The following is a 23,883-nucleotide window of genomic DNA, read 5'->3' as shown; positions in this document are numbered from 1 at the left end:
TCTTCACTTACAGCATGCTGGGGCTTTTGTAGCATAAAGCACCAAACTCTGCCATATTTCATCCACAAAACAATTCCAAGGGCCTCTGCACCACCATGAGGTCAGATTAGTTATTACAGCCACAAAACCCACTCCTGGTGCCAATTTCTGTTTCACTCTTTTTGTTGTCTGGGGGAAAAAAAATACTCTGACTAAAGCAACTCAACCGAGGAAGAGTTTATTCTGGTTTACAGGGTCAGGGGTACAACCCTCGTGGCAAGGTCAAGGTGGCAGGATTTGAAGTAGGTGGTTACATCATCTCAAAATCAAGACGTGGGAAGCGGTGAATGCCAATGCCGCTACTGCCCAGCTGCTTTCTCCATTGTATATACAGCCCAGAATCCCCTGCCCAGGGATGGAAGGGTCTTATCTGCAGTTAGCATGGATCTTAGATCAATTGATGTATCAAGATAATGCCCCACAGGCATGGCAAGATTCTCATCTCCCAGGTGAATCAAAGTTCTGTCAAGCTGAGAATTAATTATCTCATGTGGGAACCATGATCCCGAGGTGGTGGGGGAGGCAGAGTCACCATCCCAGGAAACAGACTCCAGAGTACGGATCTAAAGTATTATGCTGTGACAAGTATTTTTATATGGCCTTTGGACTGATGGAGAATCAACATAAGCTCTGGAGTAGCCAATGACCCCACTGTCTCTATGGGGAGGTGCCAGCTGCCAGCACACAGGGGACTTCCATAAGGATGGGGACGAGGGGGGACTGAAGGGAGGGGGGAGCAGCCACTACCCTACTCTGGGCCCATTCTAAGGCTGCATGCCATAGGACATGGACACTTGCACTATTAGGGCTGTGTGGAAGCCTCCCTCACTGTCCTCATGCCCCACCAAGGGGCCGCAGCACCCACAATCACAGATAGAATTCACTTTCTTTCTCCACTCATTTTTAGCAAGAAACTCCCTTCTGAGTATGTCTGGTTCTTTCAATTTTGTCAGTTCAGGTCTTGGAGTCATTTGAATATCTTACTTTTCCTTGCCCTCAGAATCGAATGCATACCCCATAAACTGCTCACAACTGGGGTGTTCAGAGTTTGCATCACACGGGACCAATGGTTTCCTGTAACTGTGCTCACCTCACCTCCAGAGACCACACTCAGATTAACCTCCTGGAATCCTCCAGCTTACTTTCAATTACTCCCCCAAATTTTCAGGATCCTCCATTGCCTTAAAATAGTCTATATCTACTTGTAGAATCTATGGTTGCATAGCAAGCCCAAATTAGCTCAAATATAAACTCTGTATATGTACAGATTCTGTGGGTCAAGAATGGTGTAGTAAGTGCTGGGCGTGATGGCCCACGCCTTTAATCCCAGCACTTGGAAGGCAGAGGCAGGCAGATTTCTGAGTTCAAGGCCAACCTGGTCTACATAGTGAGTTCCAGGACAGCCAGGGCTACACAGAGAAACCCTGTCTCAAAAAACAAAACAAAACAACAAAACAAATAAGCAAACAAAAAAGCTATCCTAGCAGTCTACATTTTGAGCTGGAGAGATGACTCAGCGGTTAAAAGCACTGACTATTCTTCTGAAGGTCCTGAGTTCAAATCCCAGCAACCACATGGTGGCTCACAACCACCCGTAATGAGATCTGACGCCCTCTTCTGGAGTGTCTGAAGATAGCTACAGTGTACTTACATATAATAAATAAATAAATCTTAAAAAAAAAAAAAAAGAATGGTGTAGTAAGAGATTTTGTCTTTGCCCTATGTCTGGAATTTCTACTGGGAAGACTCAATGGCAGGGGTAATTGGGCATGGTAGTCTCCAAAACTCATTGATACTGCCCATCGTTAAACTTCGTTTCATGGCTAGCTGCTGGGAAGATTCAGACTTGTGTTGGTCTGGTGACCCAGCTTCCTAGTCTGTGGACTTAGTTCCCTGAAGGCAGAGGCTGGGGTGTGGAGCTCTGCCTGCCCCAGCAGAGGCTACGCTGCAGATTGAGCATGGAACCCTGTTCCTGCTCACCCTCTCTGTCTGAAGCTCAACCCAGGGGCTGCGCCGTAGGACTCTGGTGGGTTTCAGTGTCCACTAAGTATGGTGTCCTTTTCCAGGTGCAGGCCTCCCTGGGCCTGAGTCACCTCTGGTTTTGCTTGTGGGACTCGCCCTTGGGTTCTCCCTCTCCTTGATTGGCAGCTGCTCCCTGGGAAGCTTTGCTTGATATTTTTTTCTGCAGTTCTGCACAGCAGGCTTCTACATTTCATCCTTCATCCTTCTCGGCTCCCAGATGATAATTTATAACTGGCGCTGGATAAGGATTTCTAAAACTTCTCTTAAGTTCGGCTGTTTGCCCTGTTTGTTAAAATTCTAATTCGAGTAAGGCTCATTGAGATGTTTGGGGTTTTTGTGATCCATCTGTAGCCTGAACCACAGGAGGCCTGTGCTGGCCCTCTGCCCCGCCTTCTCTTTGCAGCAGGCTTGCTCTGACTGCAGTTTGGAATCGTCTTGTCTAGCTGCCTGCCTCTCAGCTCACTGCCTCACGGCACAGCTTTGATGAAAGGGGAAATGAATCACCAGTGTTGGATCAGGTGTTGACTTCCTGTGTACAACTTCCTGTTAGTGGGTGCACACAGATGGAATTTTTCGAATACTAATAAATCATTGACATTGATTTGATTTGCCTACATCTTGTGATGGCCCTGGCTGAGGAGAGGAAGGGTTTTCTTGATTACTTAGACATTCGCTCTCGGATCAAGCGACACACAGTAAATACACCTGTGTCTTCCTTTTGGAATGGCTGCAAAGGGGTTCAAGCTACTGGAGCTCAAGCGTCTTCTCAGATGCCTGAGATGGGAATCCCAAAGTCATCATTGTGGGAGCAGAGAAAAGCGCCTGGGCTGGAGTGCTAAGATGGCTGCCCGTGAGGCAGAGCAGGCTGCAGAGCAGGGTTGAGCTGCAGCTGTGAGTGTGGTGGAGGCCAGAGAGGCTGAGAGCAGACTGGTTCAGGTGACTGAAGGCCTGGACAAGTGGAAAGCAGTTTGAGAGTCAACAGAGTGGCTTTCTGGGGTTGGGGGTGTGTGTGGGGGGGGAGGTGTGTGTGGGGAGGTTGGGAGCTCTCTGTCTGTTAGGTTGGGTTGTCACCTGTATGTTAGGTGCTCTTTTTTTTTTTTTTTGGTTTTTTGTGACAGGATTTCTCTGTGTAGCCCTGGCTGTCCTGGAACTCGCTCTGTAGACCAGGCTGGCCTCGAACTCAGAAATCCTCCTGCCTCTACCTCCCAAGTGCTGGGATTAAAGGTGTGTGCCACCATGCCCGGCCCTAGGTGTCCATTTTATGGGAGCCTTGTGAGGGTGCTGCCCCCTTGCCCCAGCTTCATGTCTCTTCAGGCCTGGTTTTCTGATTTAACTTTAACACACCATGTGCTCATACACTTTAGTAACTCTGTAGAGGTGTGCCCTTCTATAAGGGGCAGCCATTGTCAGTGTACTGTGTGGCTGTGCTAGGCAGGTGAGGCCCTTCACATGTCTGAGAAAATGTTCTTGACAAAATCCTCCGAATTGGTTATAAATCACATTTTTATCTAGGAAGTTACCCCTAATTAATGTTCCTCAGTTTAAAGGCAGTAGATATATTTGAAATTTGGAGAAAACAAATTCAGTTGTTGTTGTTTTTAAAGCAATTTTTATTCTGTCTTACCATAGTCTGCTCATCTATTTTTCAAAAAGATTCTCTGGGATTTTTTTTTAATTAGGTATTTTCTTCATTTACATTTCAAATGCTATCTCAAAAGCCCCCCATCCCCTGATTTTTTTTGTTTTTTAAAGGTGAATTTAAATCCCTATATTTGTCTTGGTGCTAGGAGACTGATCCCAAGGCCTTGATCATACCAGGCAGTCTGGAGCTGTTCAGTCTCAGGAGATTTTTATGCATTCAAATTGTGTAACTTGAGCTCTAGAAGCTAATTAAAAAAAAAAATCAAGCCGGGCAGTGGTGGCGCACGCCTATAATCCCAGCACTTGGGAGGCAGAGGCAGGCGGATTTCTGAGTTCGAGGCCAGCCTGGTCACAGAGTGAGTTCCAGGACAGCCAGGGCTACACAGAGAAAACCTGTCTCAAAAAACCTAAAATAAATAAATAAATAAATAAATAAATAAATAAATAAATAAATCAATCAATCAATCAATCAATCAATCAACATGCTCTTTTCATTGCTATAATAGATACCTGATGCAGCTAAGTTTATAAAGATTAAAGGTTACTTACCATACAGATTCAATTTGGGTCTGTAGCAGCTGGGTTCTAGTGAGAACTTCAGCACATGAGAATGGTATTGAAGGGAGTTGCACCACCAACCATGTGATTATGTTTTGGAAAAGGAGTGTATGAGCTGAGCTGCCAAAGTTGTCACAAGGAAATGCCTCACTTCCCCAGTTACCCAAGGACCTTCTACTGGGCCTCACTTCCAAAGGTTCCCTTGCCTCTGTGTAAGTGTGTGCTCTGCCTCCCACCCTGTTGGACCGACCAGTCTGTAATCATAAGAGATCCCTGGAGATTCCCAAGCCACAGCATCCTCTGAGATGTCAGAGATGGTCTTTGATGGGTATCTCCCCCTGGCCTTCCAGATGTGCTGCTTGTGTTGCCTTGATAACAGACTGCTCTTGCACTTTCTCTGTGGCCAAGGCTAGCCTCAGACGTGGGGTCTTTCTCCCTTGGGTTCCAGAGAACTGAGATTACAGGTGTTTGCCCCTCCTCACTCCCTCCATGAGAGATCCCTATGTGGCTCATTATAATAAAGAGCCTTTAAAGTGTTCTCCTCCCTGTTCTTCTGGAGCACATCTCCCATGCGTCCTGGGTTTTTGCTGGTCTTTCCCCAGATCTCTCCCTTGTGTGACAGGGGAAACTCAGAGAACTAAGCACAGGGACAGAGTGCTTCCTCCACGTGGCCGTGCCACAGAGAAGGTGGCCCACCAATGGTTAGCACAGGCCCACCCCAGCTTTCCCTGGCTGCCCTTTGCCTTTGCAAAGAGTCTGGTAGGTACCCAGTGGTATTTGTTACATGGATTGGCAACACTTTTAGTTAAAACTTGAAGGTCATCTGTTCTGCAAAATCATTCACAGTGCTGTTAGCCTCTGGTAGGAATATTGGATCGGATTGTTCAGGACACCAACCCACGGTGTGGTGAGATGGAACCTCTTCACTAGACACGATCTGATTGGCTGATGAGAGGAGCTCACAAGGCGGAGTAATGGTTTGCTTTGCATGGCCTTCCTACTGCCTTGGGGGTTAGGACTCCATCGAGAATTCATGTCATAGTCGCCGTCACGACTATAATGAAAACGACTGAGGGCATAGTTTCTTCTTTGGGGGTAAAATGGTATTGGCTCATTGTTTATAGTGTGGAGTTGGGAGAAAGAGGCTTGTTTAAAATAGCCACTGTCATCAACAAAGTGGAGTGTCACCTCTTGGCAGCAGGTACTCCCGTGGCTGCAGACAGCTGAACACGGCTATGGTCTTGCCTTCTGGGCTGAGGAAAGGTGAGAAGATAACAGAGTTGGTGCAGGGCAGATCCAGGGATGGCATAGAGAAATCCCTGGGTCTGATGCTGATGATGTGTGCTTCCTGTGACTGGTGAGCTCGTCCAGGTGCCACAGTAGGCCATCCTCATACATTCAGATTAGAACTTTGGTTCTTTATGGTTTTTATCTGAACTCACTGCCGCATGCAAATATTTGTTTGTATCCTGATTAGTCGTAATTGTAGATTTGAAGTCGGAGCCCACATAAAGGTCACTTTTCTAGAAATCGCTTTTCTTTAGTTTTTCTTTTCTTTTTTTTTTTTTTTATTACGTATTTTCCTCAATTACATTTCCAATGCTAGCCCAAAAGTCCCCCGTAGAAATAGCTTTTCTAGAAACAGGTTTTGTTAAGTGGAAACTTCATTACAAGTGGTGCTACATACTTGTAATCCCAGCACTCAGGAAGCTGAGGCAGGAGGATCATGACTTTGAGCCAGCCAATCCCAGGCAACATAGTTAGTTCAAGACTAGCCTGATCTACATTCATTCCGAAACCGTCTCAGACAGCACCCACCACCACCACCACACAACACCACCACACAACACCACCACACAACACCACCACACAACACACCACACAACACCACCACACCACACAACACCACCACACAACACCACCACACAACACACCACACAACACCACCACACAACACACCACACAACACCACCACACAACACCACCACACCACACCACCACACCACACAACACCACCACACAACACACCACACAACACCACCACACAAAACACCACACAACACACCACACAACAGGACTTCATCACAGCAGAAAGAGAGAGGCTAGATGGCACGGTGTCTTCTTCCCCTGTGTTTCAACCCTGGACAGCCAAAGCAAGCGTGCATCTTTGGGATGTACAAAGACAGATGGCAGCCTTTATATCAAATGCCTGATGTGCCTGAATTCAAATGCATGCTGCCTTTCAGGCAATGCATGAGTGCCCTTACTTACCCCTATCTGGGGGCTCTCGGAATTTGTCCCACCTATATCTGGGGGAGGCTCTCAAAATTGATCTTGGTCCATGAAGTGTGCGTGACAAGGCCTGTCAAAACTAAAGCAGGTGATTTCCCACATGTCCCCACCTATAGGGACGTTTCTGGTATAACCTTTCCCGTAGGAGAGTTTGGTAAAAATCTCCAGTGAGGTCAATGTCCAGAGGGAAAGCCATGCTTTATTTCTAAGACCTGTTATTAAAAGGGATACACACTACACGGGATCTAATGAAAGAAACAAAGTACATTCTTGAAATACAGAATTTTGTTGTTGGATTGACAATGCCAACGTGGTGTCTTAAGAGCAAATATTTAAATATAGAAAGCAAAAGCCCTATCACTCCCTAGCTGAGACTTGGTTACTTATCCAAAAAGTCTTGACGTTGATAGCAGCGTCACTGGGAGTGGTCCGACCTCAGTGAGATGCACAGAACCATTGAGATAAACAGCAGTTTGTAGTTTGGGGAAACCTACCTGCTAAAAACTGAGGGATGCTTTCTCTGTGCCTTTGAGACTTTATTAGTCTGCATCCTGTTACACTACTCCAGGGGCAGTGGAGAAGATGGGAAAGCTAGAGCTTTTGCACTTTATAAAGTATGAGTAGAGGAGAGCAATGGGACGTGGTGTCTATAGGAAGTTGTGTCTGGAGATTCAGAAGACAGTTGGCATTTTCTTGTGCAGGTATCCCCGCCTCCTAATCTCCCCCTCCTCCTTCTTGTCTTAATGCTTTCGTCTGAAAGTTTACGCTGTGCCCACCTCCACCAAGGCCCTATGTTGAAATCCTGATCCTCGAAGTAATGGTTCAGAGTGATGATGCCCCTGGGACTCTTTGCTACACAATGACTCGGCAAAGGACCCACGCTGAAGGCTGGCCTCGAAACTGTATGCCAGCCACCCAGTCCACAGTGCTTTGTTACCACACAGACAAGACACTTCTGCTTACTGTTTTGTTCCATCCAGTCGTGGCTTTCAGGAGTTCTGTCTGATATGCAGATGTGAGTTGTAAGAGTAAGGGGTCACTGCATTCGTAACTGCAGTTGTCCACGGACAGCGATCTGCCAAGGGATCACTGTGATATCTAACTTAGTCATTATATGATTTGTCCATGACATTGCTCCTGCTCACCATGTAGGAGCGTATGTGTTAGTGCCAAACTGTAATTGATCTAGGTTTGGGGTGGGACTCGACTCTTGTCAGGGATCTTGTCTCTCTTAATAGGTCAGATGATCACAGAAGTTTTAAAGAGCACTTTCAAAACTAAGGAATAGGAAACATTTAAGAAATGATCAATCATGCTGAGTTTGTGAGATGCACAAAACCTGCCTATGTGACTGGAGCAGGTGAGCTTGCCTGAGCCCTACAGTCAGTCAGCACACCTGCCCTGCTGTGCAGACAGTAGGTTTTCCAAAGTGCTCTAATTTCCCCCCAAGATGAGGACCCCATCTCACCTGATGGATCTCAGAGTTGTTATAGAAACAAGTAGTTGGGTAGAATTTCTCATTGAATCCCACAGGATGCTCTTGGCTTCCTCTGCTTCTCTGTAGCTCTACAGTTTCCCTGGGGATCCCTGAGCCTACATTTAAAATGGAACCTGGGAAGCAATGACCTAGGTTCTACAATCATGTTAACTCGTTCTCAACTGAAATAGCTGGCCCAGCATGATCAACGCTTTTAACAAATTCTCTCAGGAGAAAATAAATTTCCCAGTTCTTGGTATCTGTCATCGACATTTATTTCATCTGAAATTCACCTAGTTGCACCTTTTATCACCTTTGGGAATCTAGAGTACAGAAATAATGGCATTCATAGAGAATCCCCTGAGACATCCTTGTGCTGGAAGCTAAGGTGGGGCCATGTGTATTTTGAATCTACAAGGGTGCCGTGATTACAGTTGATCAGGATGCAGAGTCAGCCATCTGATGACCCCAGGACGGACTGCCCTTGTCCTGGTGTGGAAGTGGCCCTCCTGCTCTGCCCTACTGCAAGCAGTTGACTTACATTTTGAGTCTGAAATTCCTGGGTTTTAAAGCCATAGGAAAAGTGACTGTAGTTTTATTAAGGGCACCATTTGCTAACTTAAGGTCCTACTCTGCTTTCAGTTAAAACAAAAGCGAGGAAAGGTCCCACTGCAGCCTTCACGCTCTCAGAGTGAAGGTGTGGGTGGGACGATCAGTCTGCAACCTAAACTACAGGTGTAGAATGGGGGATGGGGGGAGCATTAGTCAGCATAGTGCCTTTCAGGAGTTATATTGATTGTAGCTTGCTTATCAAAGACTTTTTAACAGCTGACATGTAAGCAAATACTTAACAATATTTGCCTTTTGTGGTCAGTTACTTCAGGATGATTTTTTTTTCTATCTCCATCCATTTACCTGTGACTTTCATGATTTCAATTTAAAAGCTGAGTCATACTTGACTTTCATGATTTCAATTTAAAAGCTGAGTCATATTTTGTTGTGTAAGTGTACCACACTTTATCCATTCATCTAGCTTGATTCAGTTTCTGGCTATTATGAATACAGTGTACACAGTGAGAAATTGTCTTCTGTAGTAGTATGTAGAGTCCTTTGTATCCCCAAATAAGAGTTCGTACATTATAGGTTTTTTCCTGCGAAAGTTCTGGGGCTGGTGTTGAGTCTCAGTGGCTGAGTGCACAGGCTGCCAGGTCCTATAACACCCTTGTTAGTTGGCTCACAACCACCTGTGATTTCAGTTTCAAGGGTTCTGATTCTGACCTTCGTGGGCACCCACACTAGTGTATATACCCCCACACACATACATATACACATATAATTAAAGATAATTTACAAAACCCGGATCAGCTTCATTAGTAGTTGGATTTTATATTTATCTTATAGTAGTTAATATTTATATTTGGAAATAACATTTTTTTCCTTTAGAAATATTCTATTTTCTTGAAAATTTTGATGACTTTTTCTACAGATGAATTTGGTAACAGCTTATGCAGGGAATTTCTATGTAGTCACCATAGGCATGCCCCTATTAAAAACTATGGCTGACAAGTGAGAGACTAGCCTTCCCAACACAGAGACAGAAAGTAGCTCTTGAGTCTTTTGCTTCTTTTTCTATCCTGGCACAAGACACAAGGTGCTTTGTCCTGGTCATTAACAAAGCATATTCACACTATAAAAGTTACACAACAACCTGACCTGGGGGCGTAGGCCTTGAATCCCAGCACTCAAGAGGCAGAGACAAGCAGACCTCCATGATTTTGAGGTCAGCCTTGTCTCCAAGGAGTGTTTCAGGACAGCCAGGGCTACATAGAGAAACCGTGTCTCAAACACCCTCCATATATTACCTAGCAGTTTGAACATGTGATCTTACCATAGCCAACACGGTTGATGCTTCCAGCCAGCAAATGACCTGTCTTCTGAGACCATGTCAAACCCTGGGAAGAAGACCCATCCATGTCCAGAGGGTCAAGGCCACTGCTGTCTGAGGGAACGGCACCTCCAGCAGTACTTTCTCATCCCTGCATGTGCATGGAGGGAGGGAGACCCCACCTCACTGGTTTCCCTATTCTGTGTTCTCTGTTTCTCTCCCTTCTCTGCTTAAATCACAGCATTTTCCTGAGGCCTTGCCTGGGTTGAAGCCATGGGGGAGTGTGTAACTGTGTATAGCCACTGTTTGTGTAATACTGGCACAAGAAAGAAGGGGAAAAGAATGGGGGTCCACGGTGAACACCACATCTCTTCTCCAGCGTTCCCCCAAATGAGTGCTTGCACCTCTGCACTAATGGGCTTTCTCAGGGTTTAACATTCTTTCAGAAGATAGAAATAAAAAGACCATGCTTGCTTGCTTCCCAGGCTGGCCGTGAGTTATGATCCTTCTGCGTCATGAGTGTTAGTGTAAGAAACCTGGATCCCCATGCCCGGGTTGTTTTTTTGTCTTTTTGTTTTTTTGGTTTTTTTTACATTAAAAACCAGAAGATACTGGAATCATTTAGAGCCATCAGACTAGCAGGATGTCCTAATAAAGGCATCTAAAGAATAAAACGGAACGAAAGGTCTAAATGACTGTGATAAGGAAAGTGGGTGGGTAGGAAGCGTTCTGTCTAAGGTGGGAAGATTGTCCGTACGCTGCTATTAGTGAAGCATGGAGTTAGAGTCAATATGGAGAGTGTGAGGTGTATTTGGGAGAGACATAAGCTTGTATTTACAGAGAGCTGGAGGACACAAGTGTTGACTTCTGCGAGGATTGGGAGGTGGGAGATTTTTTTAATGATGTTTTAATATTGAATTATGAAAAATTACCTACCAGAAATAAAATTTTAAATGAAAATTGAAACAAAGCCTGGTTTTGTTTAAGCCCATAGCATTTGTGACTTTACCAGTTGTCCTTGAGCCTAGGATAGGGTCAGTTGCCAGCTTTTTTATATATATATTTTGAGAGAATGATCATAGCTTCTAACTACTTTGGTAGAAAGTTGGAAATTTAAGGCTGTATTTGAATCGTAGTTTCTTTAACTTGTTATTCTTTCAGGATTTTTTGGTGCCTGCTGTTTAGAATAGGAATGTCTGCATATGCTTTGGTAGCTACAGTTGGACAGTGAACTTGATTATGATCTCACATCTGAGGCTTTGTTTTTTGCTGATGTTTGAGTGTGTAGAGAAAAAAAATCTTAGAATGGTCTGGTCTTGTCTTTACAGGAGCAGAAGAATCCAGATTCGGAACATCCCGCCTCACCTGCAGTGGGAGGTAAGCCTGCGCGCGAGTGCTTCCGTGACCCGCCTTTCTTTTACTCTAGGAATTAAAGGCCTTCAGACTTCCCCCCAAAACCTCTGGGTCACAGGGTACGTGAAGTGAGTTAAAGATTTTATCTGTCCCTCCCTGGCCCAGTGCACTCTGACCCCTCACAGGTGGCTCCCTCAGGTACCCGGCCACTGAGTACCAGCACACCAGCCATGTGGTTTGATGACCAGATTTTTATCTTTTACCATTTTATCTTTTACCATTCTGATTGGTTGAGGCCTGTAGAAACAAAGTTGTTTGTTAGAGTACATTTTTTGTTTTGTTTTGTTTTGAGTTATTTGCTATGAGTAAAGTTAAGATATATTTTCAGAGCACTAAAAGTTCTGAGATTGCTATCTTAATATAAAATACAGTAGAATTTAAAGAGTGGCCTCACTGTTAAGAACAAACTGCCCTGGCCCACAAGAAACCAAGAGAGAGAGGGAGAGAAGGGAGGGAGACAGACAAAGACAAGAAAGAAGAAAAAGGACCAAGCTGGAGAGTTGGCTCTTTTTGGAGGACACAAGTTCAATTTCCAGTGGTCATATTAGGCAGCTTTCAATTACCTATAACCCCAGATCCAATACTTCTGGACTTTTCAGACACCTGTCCTTTTGTGTGTGTCCTCATGTAAACACACATGCACACATACACATGTGTGCACACACCCACCACTCTTAAAATACAAAATAGCCAGGCATAGTGCTGTATGACTTTAATTCTAGCACTTAGGAGACTGAGGCAGGCAGATCTCTTGAGTCTGAGGCTAGCCTGATCTACATAGGGATTTCCAGGGCAGCCAGAGCTTCTGACAGCCAGACCCTGTCTCAAAAATAAATCTTAAAAAGAACAAACTTTTAAAAAGATGTATCATTTTTATGTGTACTTATGTGTGCCAGCATGGGTCTCCGTACAGCGCTTTAGTGCAGGGGCACAGGAGACGTTACAGGTCGTGAGCTGCCAGGTGGGTGTTAGGAGGGAACTCAGAACCTCTGCAGGAGCAGTGTGTCCTCCTTACTTCTATCTCTCCATCCTCAAGATGTTACTTAGAAGATAAGGAGATCCTGGGGCAGCTGAAGGAAGTAGGAGCTTTGTCCTCTCCTGCTTCTCATTTCAGCAGCTTGGTTCTGGTTATCTTAGGATAATAGCTGTTCATTTACCAAGGCTCCAACATTATGGTATCACCTTAGTGAATAGAGAGTTAGAGGAGGAAGAAAAGAGAGAGAGAGAGAGAGAGAGAGAGAGAGAGAGAGAGAGAGAGAGAGAGAGAGAGAGCCAGCCAGCCAGCCAGCCAGCCCGCCCGCCCTGGGTCCTCAGATTCGTTGAGTTCCATTTTTTATGGAGGACCTGAGGTGCTGGCTTAGTTACATCACTCCTGTAGTAGGTTGTTTCTCTTACAGAGGGAAACAGATGTCGTTTTTGTGACCCTTTCTTCCTGTATCTTTACAGGTGTTGGATGGGCTGTTGGCTGAATATGGGACAGTGGAGAACGTGGAGCAAGGTAAGAAGTGAAGAGTCAGCCCCGAGTGAGGAGAGTAGCCTCCTGAACTTCAAGGACCTTGCCTGCTGTTTCTTTCAGGTTGGGATTGTGGGGAGAAGTAGTAAGTCCCAGCACACCTCTGAAGTGTGCTTCCTCTAGCGTATTTATCCACTGTCAGAGGCAGCTGTCTGTCGGTCCTGTACTCTGTATATCTGTATAGTTTGTTGTTCGAGGAGTATTATCTCAGGGTCCCTCTGTATAGTCCCGGTTGACCTGAACTCTATATAGACCAGGCTAGCCTCTAACTCACAGATCCCCATCTGCCTCTTGACTCCAAAAGCTGGGATTAAAGGTGTGGCCACCACCTCAGGCTTACTAAACTGCAGTGCTGGACAGACAGTTGGAATGGGGCAAGCTTACTGCGTCTGAGAATAGCTGAGTTTTCATTGATGCCCCTTAGCTAGCTGGGGCTCACCAGGAGGTGGGAATACAGCCTAACGTCTGTTTCCTGTGAGGTGTGACCTCCACACCGAGGTTCCTGTTACACTTATGAAAGTGCAGGTTCTAAGGTTCACCACATACCTCTGGAAACTGGGGGTCGATGGGGGGGGGGTGCTTCATTCCTCATGAATGAAGAATCTGAGTGGTTTTGTGTGCACTCAGATCTGAGACCCATCATCATAGGAACATCGCCGCATATGCCAGGAAACACTTCCTTTTCCGGTAAAGCCTGGAGCACTGATGTTTTAAGGGGGCCAAAGGCACCTGAAGCTGCTCGTATATAGCTCTTTAGGCCTCCTAGGAAGGTAGATCCTAACAATGAAAACAGCAAAGGGTAGTAAAGATTATTTTTGCATTGGTCCTGGCCGGTTCTTCAAGACCTTGATCCTGTGAGCTGAGCTTCACCAACGAACCTTACTGACTCGGTTTCCACTTGTATAAAATGACCAGAATTTCTCCCCTTCCTGTATCATCAAATGGTCACACCATTCAATGCAAAGGCATTTATGTATTTTGTACACAATCATAAGGGACCATAAAGTCTCCAGGAAAAGATCATACAGAGTCCCATGCCTGACCAATGGTCCAGTCTGTCCAGGTAGTTAGCATAATTGTTTTGAAGCAGCACTTCCTTGGGTGGTCTCCCCTCTGCAATTGGAAAGAACTTTACTCTGTTTCTTCATGCTGCTTGCCCCTGCTCAGAGTTGAAAGAAAAGCACTTAGAAGAAAACATGTTTTCTTAAAAAGTTTTCACTTAATGAACAGAAGACATTCTAGGGGACAGAGTGGGCAAGATGGCTTTACAGGTACAAACTTGAAAACAGTTTTAAAAGCAACCTCAGTAGCTGGTCTGGATATGGTGGCACATGCCTGAAATTCCAGTCTGGGGAGGTGGGGCTGGATTAGCAGCTGGAAATCAGTTCAGGATGGTGCTACCTGAGGAGGGCACGGGACAATACGTACCCTTCAGTGCCCGAGCACTGGAGACGGCTCGGCTGCCAGTGCCTCAAGCCACAGAGCAGACTATTGAGATGTTCTTTTGTCCCCAACTTTGTGGGTGATTTCTGACCCAGCAGAAGCAATCAGTGGAGTCTTAGGAACACGAATTTAGTAAGCAGTGAAGTAAATTACTTAAGTGGAGCTCAGCTTGCTCTAGAATCAAAGGACCAGGTGACTCAGAAGATGAGCTTCTTTGAAGAACAAAGACTATTAGTGAGAAGTGAGGGCAAAATAAGACTGGGATGCCTAGTGGATGTCTTTTTTGGGAGTCTGAGTCTACAGCCTTCTCTGTCAGTCTAGAAGGCTACAGATAGTCAACCCCTGAGATTGGTCTGACACTGAGTGAGGACGGCCATGTATCACAAGGCCTTGTTTTGCACGATGCCGTGGGCATCCCTGAATAAGCATCTTCAGAAAGCAGCTGGCATGCTCCTGGGCAGAGGCCAGGACTGGGATCAATGCCAGTAGTATGTAGATCACTGTTCAGTTACTGCTGATGACTGGGTATGTCCTACCTGTCCCTCAGTACCACCTCCCCAAGGCTGAAGTCGTTTTGAGATCACTGGGCAGAGTGTTTTTAATCCCAGAGTCTTTGACATTTAGGGGTTGCCAGATTCCTTTAAGAATCAGAGTCACATTTCTTTACCTTTTATTGATGTAGCAAGTGGAATGGTCACAGAACTAAAAGTTTAAGAATGAATAATTTGTGTGCATGGGTGTACATTGTTGCTTTTTCCACATGTATGTCTATGTAAGCATGTTGAATCCTGTGGAACTGGATGTGAACAGTTCCAGTTGTGAGCTGCTGTGTGGGTGCTGGGAATTGAATCCAGGTCCTCTAAAAGAGCAGCCAGTGCTCTTAACCACTGCTACTTTGAAAGTCAGCTTTATTGTGATTTTCTGGAATTATCTTTAATGCTATTAACTTTAAATATCCTAATGTCATATTTTGAAGCGTGGATATGATTATCATTCTTGCTTTTTGTGAAAACATATTTTTCATTTAGGTGTTTTGCTTGCATGTCTGAGTGTCTGTGTGTGTGTTTACAGATAGGACCTACCTATGTAGTCCAGGCTTACTATACTACCTTGATGGATAGACGGATGGGAGGATGGATGAGATAGATATATAGATGGATAGATATAGATATATATTGCATGCCACAGATATATTTTATAAATATGATTGACTTTTCTTATCATCATATATAATATACATAAATATGTGTTATGCGCGCACACACACACACACACAAAGGATGTCTTTACTAGAAGACTCCACTCCAGCCATTTTTGGAAGTCTGGTTTTTCAGCCTTCTCTGTAGCTCTAGAAAGCAGAATATAGGAAACATTCTGTGTGTTTTGAGTTAACAATTAAAATTAATAATAATAAATAGGTCTAGAAAAACAGTTTCTTTGTTTATTTTCATAGTGTCATATTCTTCCACCCATTTTTCCTCTTTAGTTTTAACCTAAGGAAGTAAATTCAGAAGAATACAGATCAAATAGTGTTTACAACAGAGGTGACTCGGCAGCACTTGGGGTGACAGCGCTGGATACAGCACATTCCCAAGGGGCTAACGACGAGGCAGTCCATGCTCTGTTTCTTTCCTGCCACTCTATGTGACGATTAAAAGTGAAAATACATAAGTACACAGAGACAATCCACATGCACACGCTTACTCCGCACTCACAGAAGATGTGAAGTAGAGGGCAGCATATTATATATGCAGCTGATTACAGAGTATTCTGTGAGTTGATTTACAAATCCTACAGGTACACACTAATAGACACAGAGACGCGCGTAACTACAGTTAAGATGATGCAGTGAGCCGGGCGTGGTGGCACATGCCTTTAATCCCAGCACTCGGGAGGCAGAGGCAGACGGATTTCTGAGTTCGAGGCCAGCCTGGTCTACAGAGTGAGTTCCAGGACAGCCAGAGCTACACAGAGAAACCCTGTCTCGAAAGATGACGCAGTGTTTTGCAGTTCCCATCCTTCCTTGGCCCCGGGGATGAGAGCTGCTTTTAAATGGTGATATGGCTGTTGCTTTTCTCCTAGTCAACACAGATACAGAAACTGCCGTTGTCAACGTCACCTATATGACAAGAGAAGAGGCAAAGCTGTAAGTGTGCTTGGTTTCATTCCCTTGAAGGGTTTATTTGGGTTTGTCTTTGGTGTCCTTTGAATGTGGCATCTGGAAACCTTTGCCGAGAAGACAGGTACCAGCCAGTCCACGTCCTCTCAGTCATGCCTGTACAACTCCAAGGGGTTCTTGCTGCTTTTGGTGTGTCAGTACAACCCCATGGAGCTCACACCAGGCTGTTGGTGATTGTACAGAGACTGCCTTGAACGGTGCTGAGCCTTGGCATCAGCAAAGACAGGAACCGTGTCAGGAAGGGAGGACCAGCCTTATGCTGCTGAACCTATAGGCTCTGCTTTGACAAACTTTTATGAGGCCTTTTTTACCTGGAGCATGCTCTGTTCTCCATGAGGGATGTGCACAGCTTTCCATCCACCCTCACTGATGGAGAATAAAACAACCGTTTTCCTATGTGTGATATTATGAGGACTCACCTCTGTGACAACAGCTGGCTTAGTTATGTGGAAGTGTCCCACCCACGTGCCTGGCGTGGACTCTCTACTCTCATTCATGACTCCGATGCTCCAGTAATGATTAATTTTGAGTTTACTATTAGTAGATTGGGAGTAAGTTTTTTTAAAGTAATGGCAAAAGCCAAGTTTCTTTTGTTTTTTTATCTTTTGGGCTTTTATTTATTGGGGGGGGGGGGGGTTGGGAGAGGGGGAGGTGTACCATCATGCCTAGCTCAGAAGGCTCTTCTGGTAGGAGGTCCTTGAAGTGCCTCATTGGCAGTGTAACTTAGAACTATAACAGTGTCCGTACTTCATGGCTATGGAGTAGCCCATACCCATCCCTAAAGTAATAACCTCCCTGCCCTTGTGAAGACATCGTTTGCCCATTTTCATACCAACAGTCTTCAGGAGGTTGGTTAATTGTTCATTGTTCAAGTGTGGGCATCTGCTGTGAAGCTTGGCAGCCTGCGCCATCACCGGCTAACGCATCCATAGCCCAGTGCCACCTGGGCGGCAGTATCTACACAGTGCTCTCTCACCTTCATTGAATTCTGAAGATTTTGTTTTGTAATAAATTTGCAAACTCTCAGCATTACCCTAGTAGGATTGCTGCAGAAATGTAAAGGCACTGTCCCATTTCATGTATAATTTTTAAATACAGTAATGAATTGTTTATAATAGTTATTTTTTAGATAATCTGTAACCTTGAGGATCAAAGGCATAAATAAACTCTAATGTCTGTAGAGTAAATATTGAATAACTATTGAAATGTTGCCAGACGGACCCTGGGCCCTCTAATCTCTGGGTATTTGCCCCAGAGGAGCAGCTTTAACTGCTGACGTATCCATGGCAACATGTGTGACTTTTGAGAGTTGGGCATAATTTACAAACTCCAAAGGGAAGCTCCACAGTAAAAGTTGCATGAAGCCATAGAAGGCTGACCTCATTTTAAAGTGTGTCAAGTGGGATGGGCAGGGAATTATATCAAAATTGATAATGTAGAATGTTTATAGAGTGCTAGCTGGATTTTAAGGATTAGAAATAATATATTCATTTTAATTTAAGTAAATAGTGTATAAAATAGATAGGGAAGGTATGGAATAAAGAGCTTCCGAAATGTCTCAAATATATTTAAATTTTGTGATATGATTAAAGTAATCGTGAAGATGTGCTACGACTAAAAAGAAAGTAATAATTTTGGACCCTTATCTACAGTTTTCGGTGAGAGGGAAAGAAAAGCGAGGTGCAGAATTGTATCTAAGTCTAAATACTAGGTCTAAATACTGCAAGAGTTTGTTTCATTTTGTTACCTGAGACTCCAGGGGCTGAGGTAGTGTTTGTCTTGCTCACCTCTGTGTCAGTGCTTGGCACAGGCACCGCATGGCTGGCCCATGAGCAAGATGAATCAGCCTTCTGCGGTCTTCCCTAGTCTCTCTCTGATAAGCTTTCCCACCCTGCTGTGTTTCAGAGCTATTGAGAAGCTCAGTGGGCATCAGTTTGAGGACTACTCCTTCAAGATTTCCTACATCCCCGATGAAGAGGTGAGCTCTCCTTCACCCCCTCATCGTGCCCGGGAACAAGGCCACGGCCCCGGGAGCTCTTCTCAGGCCAGACAGATTGATTTCCCGCTGCGGATCCTGGTCCCCACCCAGTTTGTTGGTGCCATCATCGGAAAGGAGGGCTTGACCATAAAGAACATCACTAAGCAGACCCAGTCCCGGTACGTGCCTCCAGTGTTTCCTCTGCTTCCTTCTGAGGGGTCGCCTGCATCCCGTCTAAGCCATGTTCTGGTCCTTTGCTGCTGTAGTGGGAAGCTGAGCCGTTGTGGGACTCCGCTGCTTTCGGTGGGCTAACAACAGACTCACCTCAGGCTGGGGGCTGTGACGAGTGTTCATGCTAATGACATAACCGTCATCCCTGAAGGGCTAAGTTTATGAAGAGAGTACTGAGGACCTCCAAGGAAGGGTGGTCCTTTATGCTAACATCACAGGAGCTGAGATGTGTTCTGTGGGGGGGTCATTGGATGCTTTTTCCTCCTGCCTAGTCAGCTGTGGTGTGGCCATCTCCATTGCCATCTTTGGGTCACAGCTACATCAAGCAAGAAAGTCTGGCTTTGTATTGTGTCTGATTTTCTGTTTTAAGGAGACTGGACAGGAGGTAGCAGTCCATGGCAAAATGATTTGTGCAGTTGTTGATTTTCATATGTTCGTAAGAGCACAGCACACTGTGGAGAGGATACGGACCTTGAGAACAGTGACTTGTGTTCGGGTTTTTATAAAATATTTCCTGTTTGAGTATCAATTGCTTCTGGGAAAAAGGAAGCCACAACGGTTTACCTAGATTGTTGTGAGAATGCAAACAGTCGGGCAGAGCAAATGCGCTCACACTGCAAGGCATCAGATAACAAGCAGATACTCGGAGCTGAGCTGGGGAACTGAGTGAGTGCTCTGTAATCCAGTGTGCAGACCCCTTGGAGGAATGCTGAAATAAGTTGTGGCCTGATGCCCATTTTACTCTAAAAACCAGCTTCTCCTGTCCCAAGCTTGCACATTATAAAGTAATTTTTATTTATCCCTGTCCTGATTCCAAAAGTTGTGTATGGTGGCTTTAAAAGGAAGCAAGTTTCAGTGAAGTGAAATTAGTTCTCAAAATATGTGCCAGCTTGAGCAGTAGGCTGAAGGCTGGGTTCCTTCTAACAGGCTGTGATCCGTTCTGCGATTCGAAAAGTTAAAAACAAGCAGGACCCAGAGGTCTGATAAAGTCATCAGACTTTTAGGCCATTAGTTTTAAGAGCCTGGAAGACAGCAGACAGCAACCGAAAGGAAATCAAAATCTTAGGAAGTCAGAGAAAGGATTGATTCTGTCCCTCTGTAGATGCCCTGATTCGTAAAGCATGCTGGAATTTGGTTCCCATATGGCTTTTAAAGGCTGTGATTGGTGCAGAGGTCGGCACTGTTCCATTGTGCGGCTCCCTACTCTTTTTACCTACCCTCCGCTTCTACAGGCATTTGAAAGGCTACAAAAAATACCTCATTAACCAAACTGGCTCTTTCCAGGTTGGCTGGACGCCTTGGTCCAGCAGCACTCCCGTCAGAAAGGCACGAGCCCCACCTTACACTAACAGCATCAGCTGCAAGTGTGCTAATGGCGTTTCCTTCCTCTGTCCTCACTATATCGGCTGGGGCTGTGCTTTCTCGTGCCTAGGCCCTATCCGATACTGCTGCATTATGGCTCCCAATTCTTTTCCTATAGGGTAGACATCCACAGAAAGGAGAACTCTGGGGCTGCAGAGAAGCCTGTCACAATCCATGCTACCCCAGAAGGGACATCTGAAGCATGCCGCATGATTCTTGAGATTATGCAAAAAGAAGCTGATGAGACCAAACTGTAAGTTTGTATGTTGCCCAGACCAGTCAGTGCTGTAAGATGAAGATATGCGTTTAAAAGAGCGAAGCGTGTTTGTTACTCAGTAAAGGATCAATGCTTGTGATACTCAGAATTTTCTCAGATGAGTGTATAGAGAGGTCGATATGGTTATTAATACATATGTAATATTTATCAAGATTTTTTTTTTGATTATATACCCAGAAATTGGGATTGCTGGATTATATGGGATTGTTTTTTCATTTCCTCCGGCCAGGCCTGACAGGTGGACCCACTTAGCCACCAGAGAGTAGGAAATAGAAGTGGAGTTATCACTGTGTGGCTCCTTTTAGTCAGAATTCATAAGCTGAGGTTGGAAAAGAACTTGAAAAAAAATTGGGTTTCCATTCATAAAGAGTGAGCTTCGTGAGTCTTGGGCGCTAAGTCGGCAGCCGTCCTACTGCTTGCCCCTCTGTCTTTTCAGGGCTGAGGAGGTTCCTCTGAAAATCCTGGCCCACAATGGCTTCGTTGGAAGACTGATTGGCAAAGAAGGCAGAAACCTGAAGAAAATAGAACATGAGACAGGGACCAAGATAACCATCTCATCGTAAGCTACCCCTTCTGACTGACTGTGCAGGAGAGAGCGGTGCTGGTGTTCCTGTCTCCTGCTTGTCTTCAGAGGGGAATACACTCAGCTGTACCCTGAGCATCATGGGAAGCAGAGCCACAGTGTAGCCACATAGCCCGCCGAGCACTCACTGGCGTGAGGGAGGCCCTGGCCTCCATCCCCGGCACCATGAAATTCTTAAAATAAAAATTAGTAGCCGGGTGTGGTGGCGCATGCCTTTAATCCTAGAACTCGGGAGGCAGAGGCAGGTGGATTTCTGAGTTCGAGGCCAGCCTGGTCTACAGAGTGAGTTCCAGGACAGCCAGGGCTATACAGAGAAACCCTGTCTCGAAAAACTAAAAAAAAAAAATTAGCCAGGTCTGTGATCTAGGCTTTCAGAAGTCGGCTGAACCAAAAGTTAAGGGCAGCGTTAGCTGTACAGTGAACTGAAGGGGAGACTTAGTGAGACTCTTCTCAAAGCATAAGGTAAGACTTGGGGCTGGGGCTACAGCTCAGGGGTAGAAGGCTTTTCCTACACGAGTGAGGCCTTAGGTTCAAGCCACAGCACCCTCTTCCCCTCACATATACATACATGTGACCAATGTCACTAGGAAGACTTAGATATCGGGGATTCTGTGCAGTAGTGTTAGGAGATATCAGTCTTTATCTTTATCAGGGGGGTGTGTGGTGTGGGGTCTGGAATTTAACGTTGCTGTCTTCCCCACCGGCCAGCTTGCAGGATTTGAGCATTTATAACCCCGAGAGAACCATCACCGTGAGGGGCACCATTGAAGCCTGTGCCAATGCTGAGATAGAGATTATGAAGAAGCTCCGAGAGGCCTTTGAGAACGACATGCTGGCCGTTAACGTAAGTGCCCGGTCCTTCCATCTCGGCTAGTTTTCCCGAAGCTGAGACAAGACAAGCTCTGTAAGGATAGCTGTCCTTCCGCTGATGGGGAAGTGCCTTGGGAGATGCGAAAAACTTCTGGCTTCCTGGGATAAAGGCATCAAAACAAGAAACCATCAGGAAAACTGTAGTTAAACACAAGTCAATGTGAGCCAATGAAATTGTACCATCCACACCATAAAGGGCGGTGATGCTCAGGGCCACTTAGAAAAGGAAGCGGTCAGAGCGGGGTGGCTCGTGTGTATGCAGAGCATGCAGGTGATCAGGACTGGGTGCTGGACATGAAAATCAAAGTAATAGGGCCAGCAAAGTAGGTTGCCCTGGTTTCTAAGCTCGTACAATGTTGTCATGTCTTCTCTCTTTAAAAACTCAAGTATATCGTTTATCCAGGCACACACCTTTAATCTCAGAACCTGAGGGGCAGAAGCGGGTGGGTGTCTATGAGTTTGAGGCCAGTCTGGTCTACATAATGAGTTCCAGACCATCTGGGGATACGTAGGGAGACCCTTTTCCATTTGTTTGTTTGTTTGTTCGTTTATTCATTCATTCATTCATTTAACTGTATCCACCGAGCTGGAGGTGCTCTTCTGTGGTAATATCACATATTACATACAGCATACATAAGGCCTAGAGTTCATTATGCAGGGTCAGAAACAAATGCCACCTCAGGGCACAGAGACCTTGTCTAGCCTGGGCTGCTCAGGGACTAAAGCTGAGGGCTATTTGAAGCAGGCATTTCAGGCTGCCTGTGGGAGAGAAGAAGGGGCTCACTTCTCACTGGCATCTCTTTTTTTTTGTTTTGTTTTGTTTTTGTTTTTTTGTTTTTCGAGACAGGGTTTCTCTGTATAGCCCTGGCTGTCCTGGAACTCACTGTGTAGACCAGCCTGGCCTCAAACTCAGAAATCCCCCGCCTCTGGCTCCTGAGTGCTGAGATTAAAGGCGTGCGCCACCATGCCCGGCTGACTCACTAACATCTCTTGCTCCCTGGTTGGCACTCTAGTAAATGCTGTCACCCACTTGAATGCTCTGTGTCACTTGTAGAAGAGTATACATTCTTTCTGTTACTTAACTCTCACTTTGTAATTGTCTAAAAATATTTATTCATCAGCAAGGCTCAACTCAGAAGAGTGAAAATCTTTAATTTTTCACTATAATTTTCTAAGAATGGAAAGGGTCAGCCAATATTAACTCATTGACCTTCATTTGAATCTTCATCTACTACTTCATCCCCACATCTCACAGAGAAGCAAATATTGCCACAGTGGCCTGGTGCAGCCCCACTCTCTGACAGCAGCACTCTGTATAGGGGCATCAGTCTATCCCACACCTCTGCAGCCCCACCTGATCACCCATACCGCACAGTAGTTGTAGGACAGGATGGGGAGGAGGGAGAGAGAGGCGCGTCCTCCTGTGTAGATACATCTCGCCATCTAGCTCTTGTGGACTTTGCTGAACATCTCTTTCCATGGAATCTGGATGTTCTCAGAAGAGGCATCAGTGCGCCTCACGTCACCGTATCAGAATATGGCACTAGATATCCGTGCCAAATCCATGCTCTGTGAGCAAAGTCACCAAATCACCAGGTCCTAACATACAACTCGAGGTGATGGTGAAGTTTGCTCTTCTGCATGCTTACATAAAGGGGCACTTTCCAGGGTGACTTTACCCACAGAGAAACAAACAGAAAATCTAAGATGATTGCTTCATGTTCAGGAGGCCAAGGGTTGGAGCGGGCTGGGTACCGGCCAGCTTAGAGACATTTCTCCGCCTCCAGCCCTAGGTTGAGATGTGAAGTAACATGATCTTGAAGCTGCAGCTAAGTGACAAAAAGGCACTGTCATCCAATCAGATGTGAGATTTGCCTGTGTGCCAGTGCTAGTGTGGGCTCTGACTCACCCGTGGGTAATTAGAAAAGACTGGTTTTTTTTTTTCCATTCAACAAATATTTATTGAGTAATAGCATAGCAGACACTGAATACAGCTCTAAACAGTCGCTGACCTCAAGTGAGGCAGGAGCAAGGTTCTGAGCCCTGTGACTCCATCTTGTATCTTTGAGGAAATGGAAGTACTAGACACTGAGGAAGGGGAGGGGGACAAACAGCAGGGC

The 23,883-nt window shown here is 45.4% G+C and overlaps 1 protein-coding gene across 1 annotated transcript in view; it reads left to right on the top strand.

The window, feature by feature from the left end:
* Positions 1-23,883, top strand: part of Igf2bp2 (insulin-like growth factor 2 mRNA binding protein 2) — a 104,291-nt gene that overhangs the window by 62,947 nt on the left and 17,461 nt on the right. The window contains exons 3-9 of the mRNA NM_183029.2: positions 11,243-11,291; positions 12,774-12,825; positions 16,366-16,429; positions 18,368-18,619; positions 20,152-20,286; positions 20,747-20,869; positions 21,602-21,737. Coding sequence (NP_898850.2) covers positions 11,243-11,291; positions 12,774-12,825; positions 16,366-16,429; positions 18,368-18,619; positions 20,152-20,286; positions 20,747-20,869; positions 21,602-21,737 — 811 coding nt within the window. The remainder of the gene's footprint in view (positions 1-11,242; positions 11,292-12,773; positions 12,826-16,365; positions 16,430-18,367; positions 18,620-20,151; positions 20,287-20,746; positions 20,870-21,601; positions 21,738-23,883) is intronic.

The sequence above is a fragment of the Mus musculus genome, chromosome 16 (genome assembly GCF_000001635.26).
Source record: "Mus musculus strain C57BL/6J chromosome 16, GRCm38.p6 C57BL/6J".
Taxonomy (NCBI): domain Eukaryota; kingdom Metazoa; phylum Chordata; class Mammalia; order Rodentia; family Muridae; genus Mus; species Mus musculus.
Note: the sequence above shows the minus strand (reverse complement) of the source record. Positions and strands in the feature narration are given on the sequence as shown.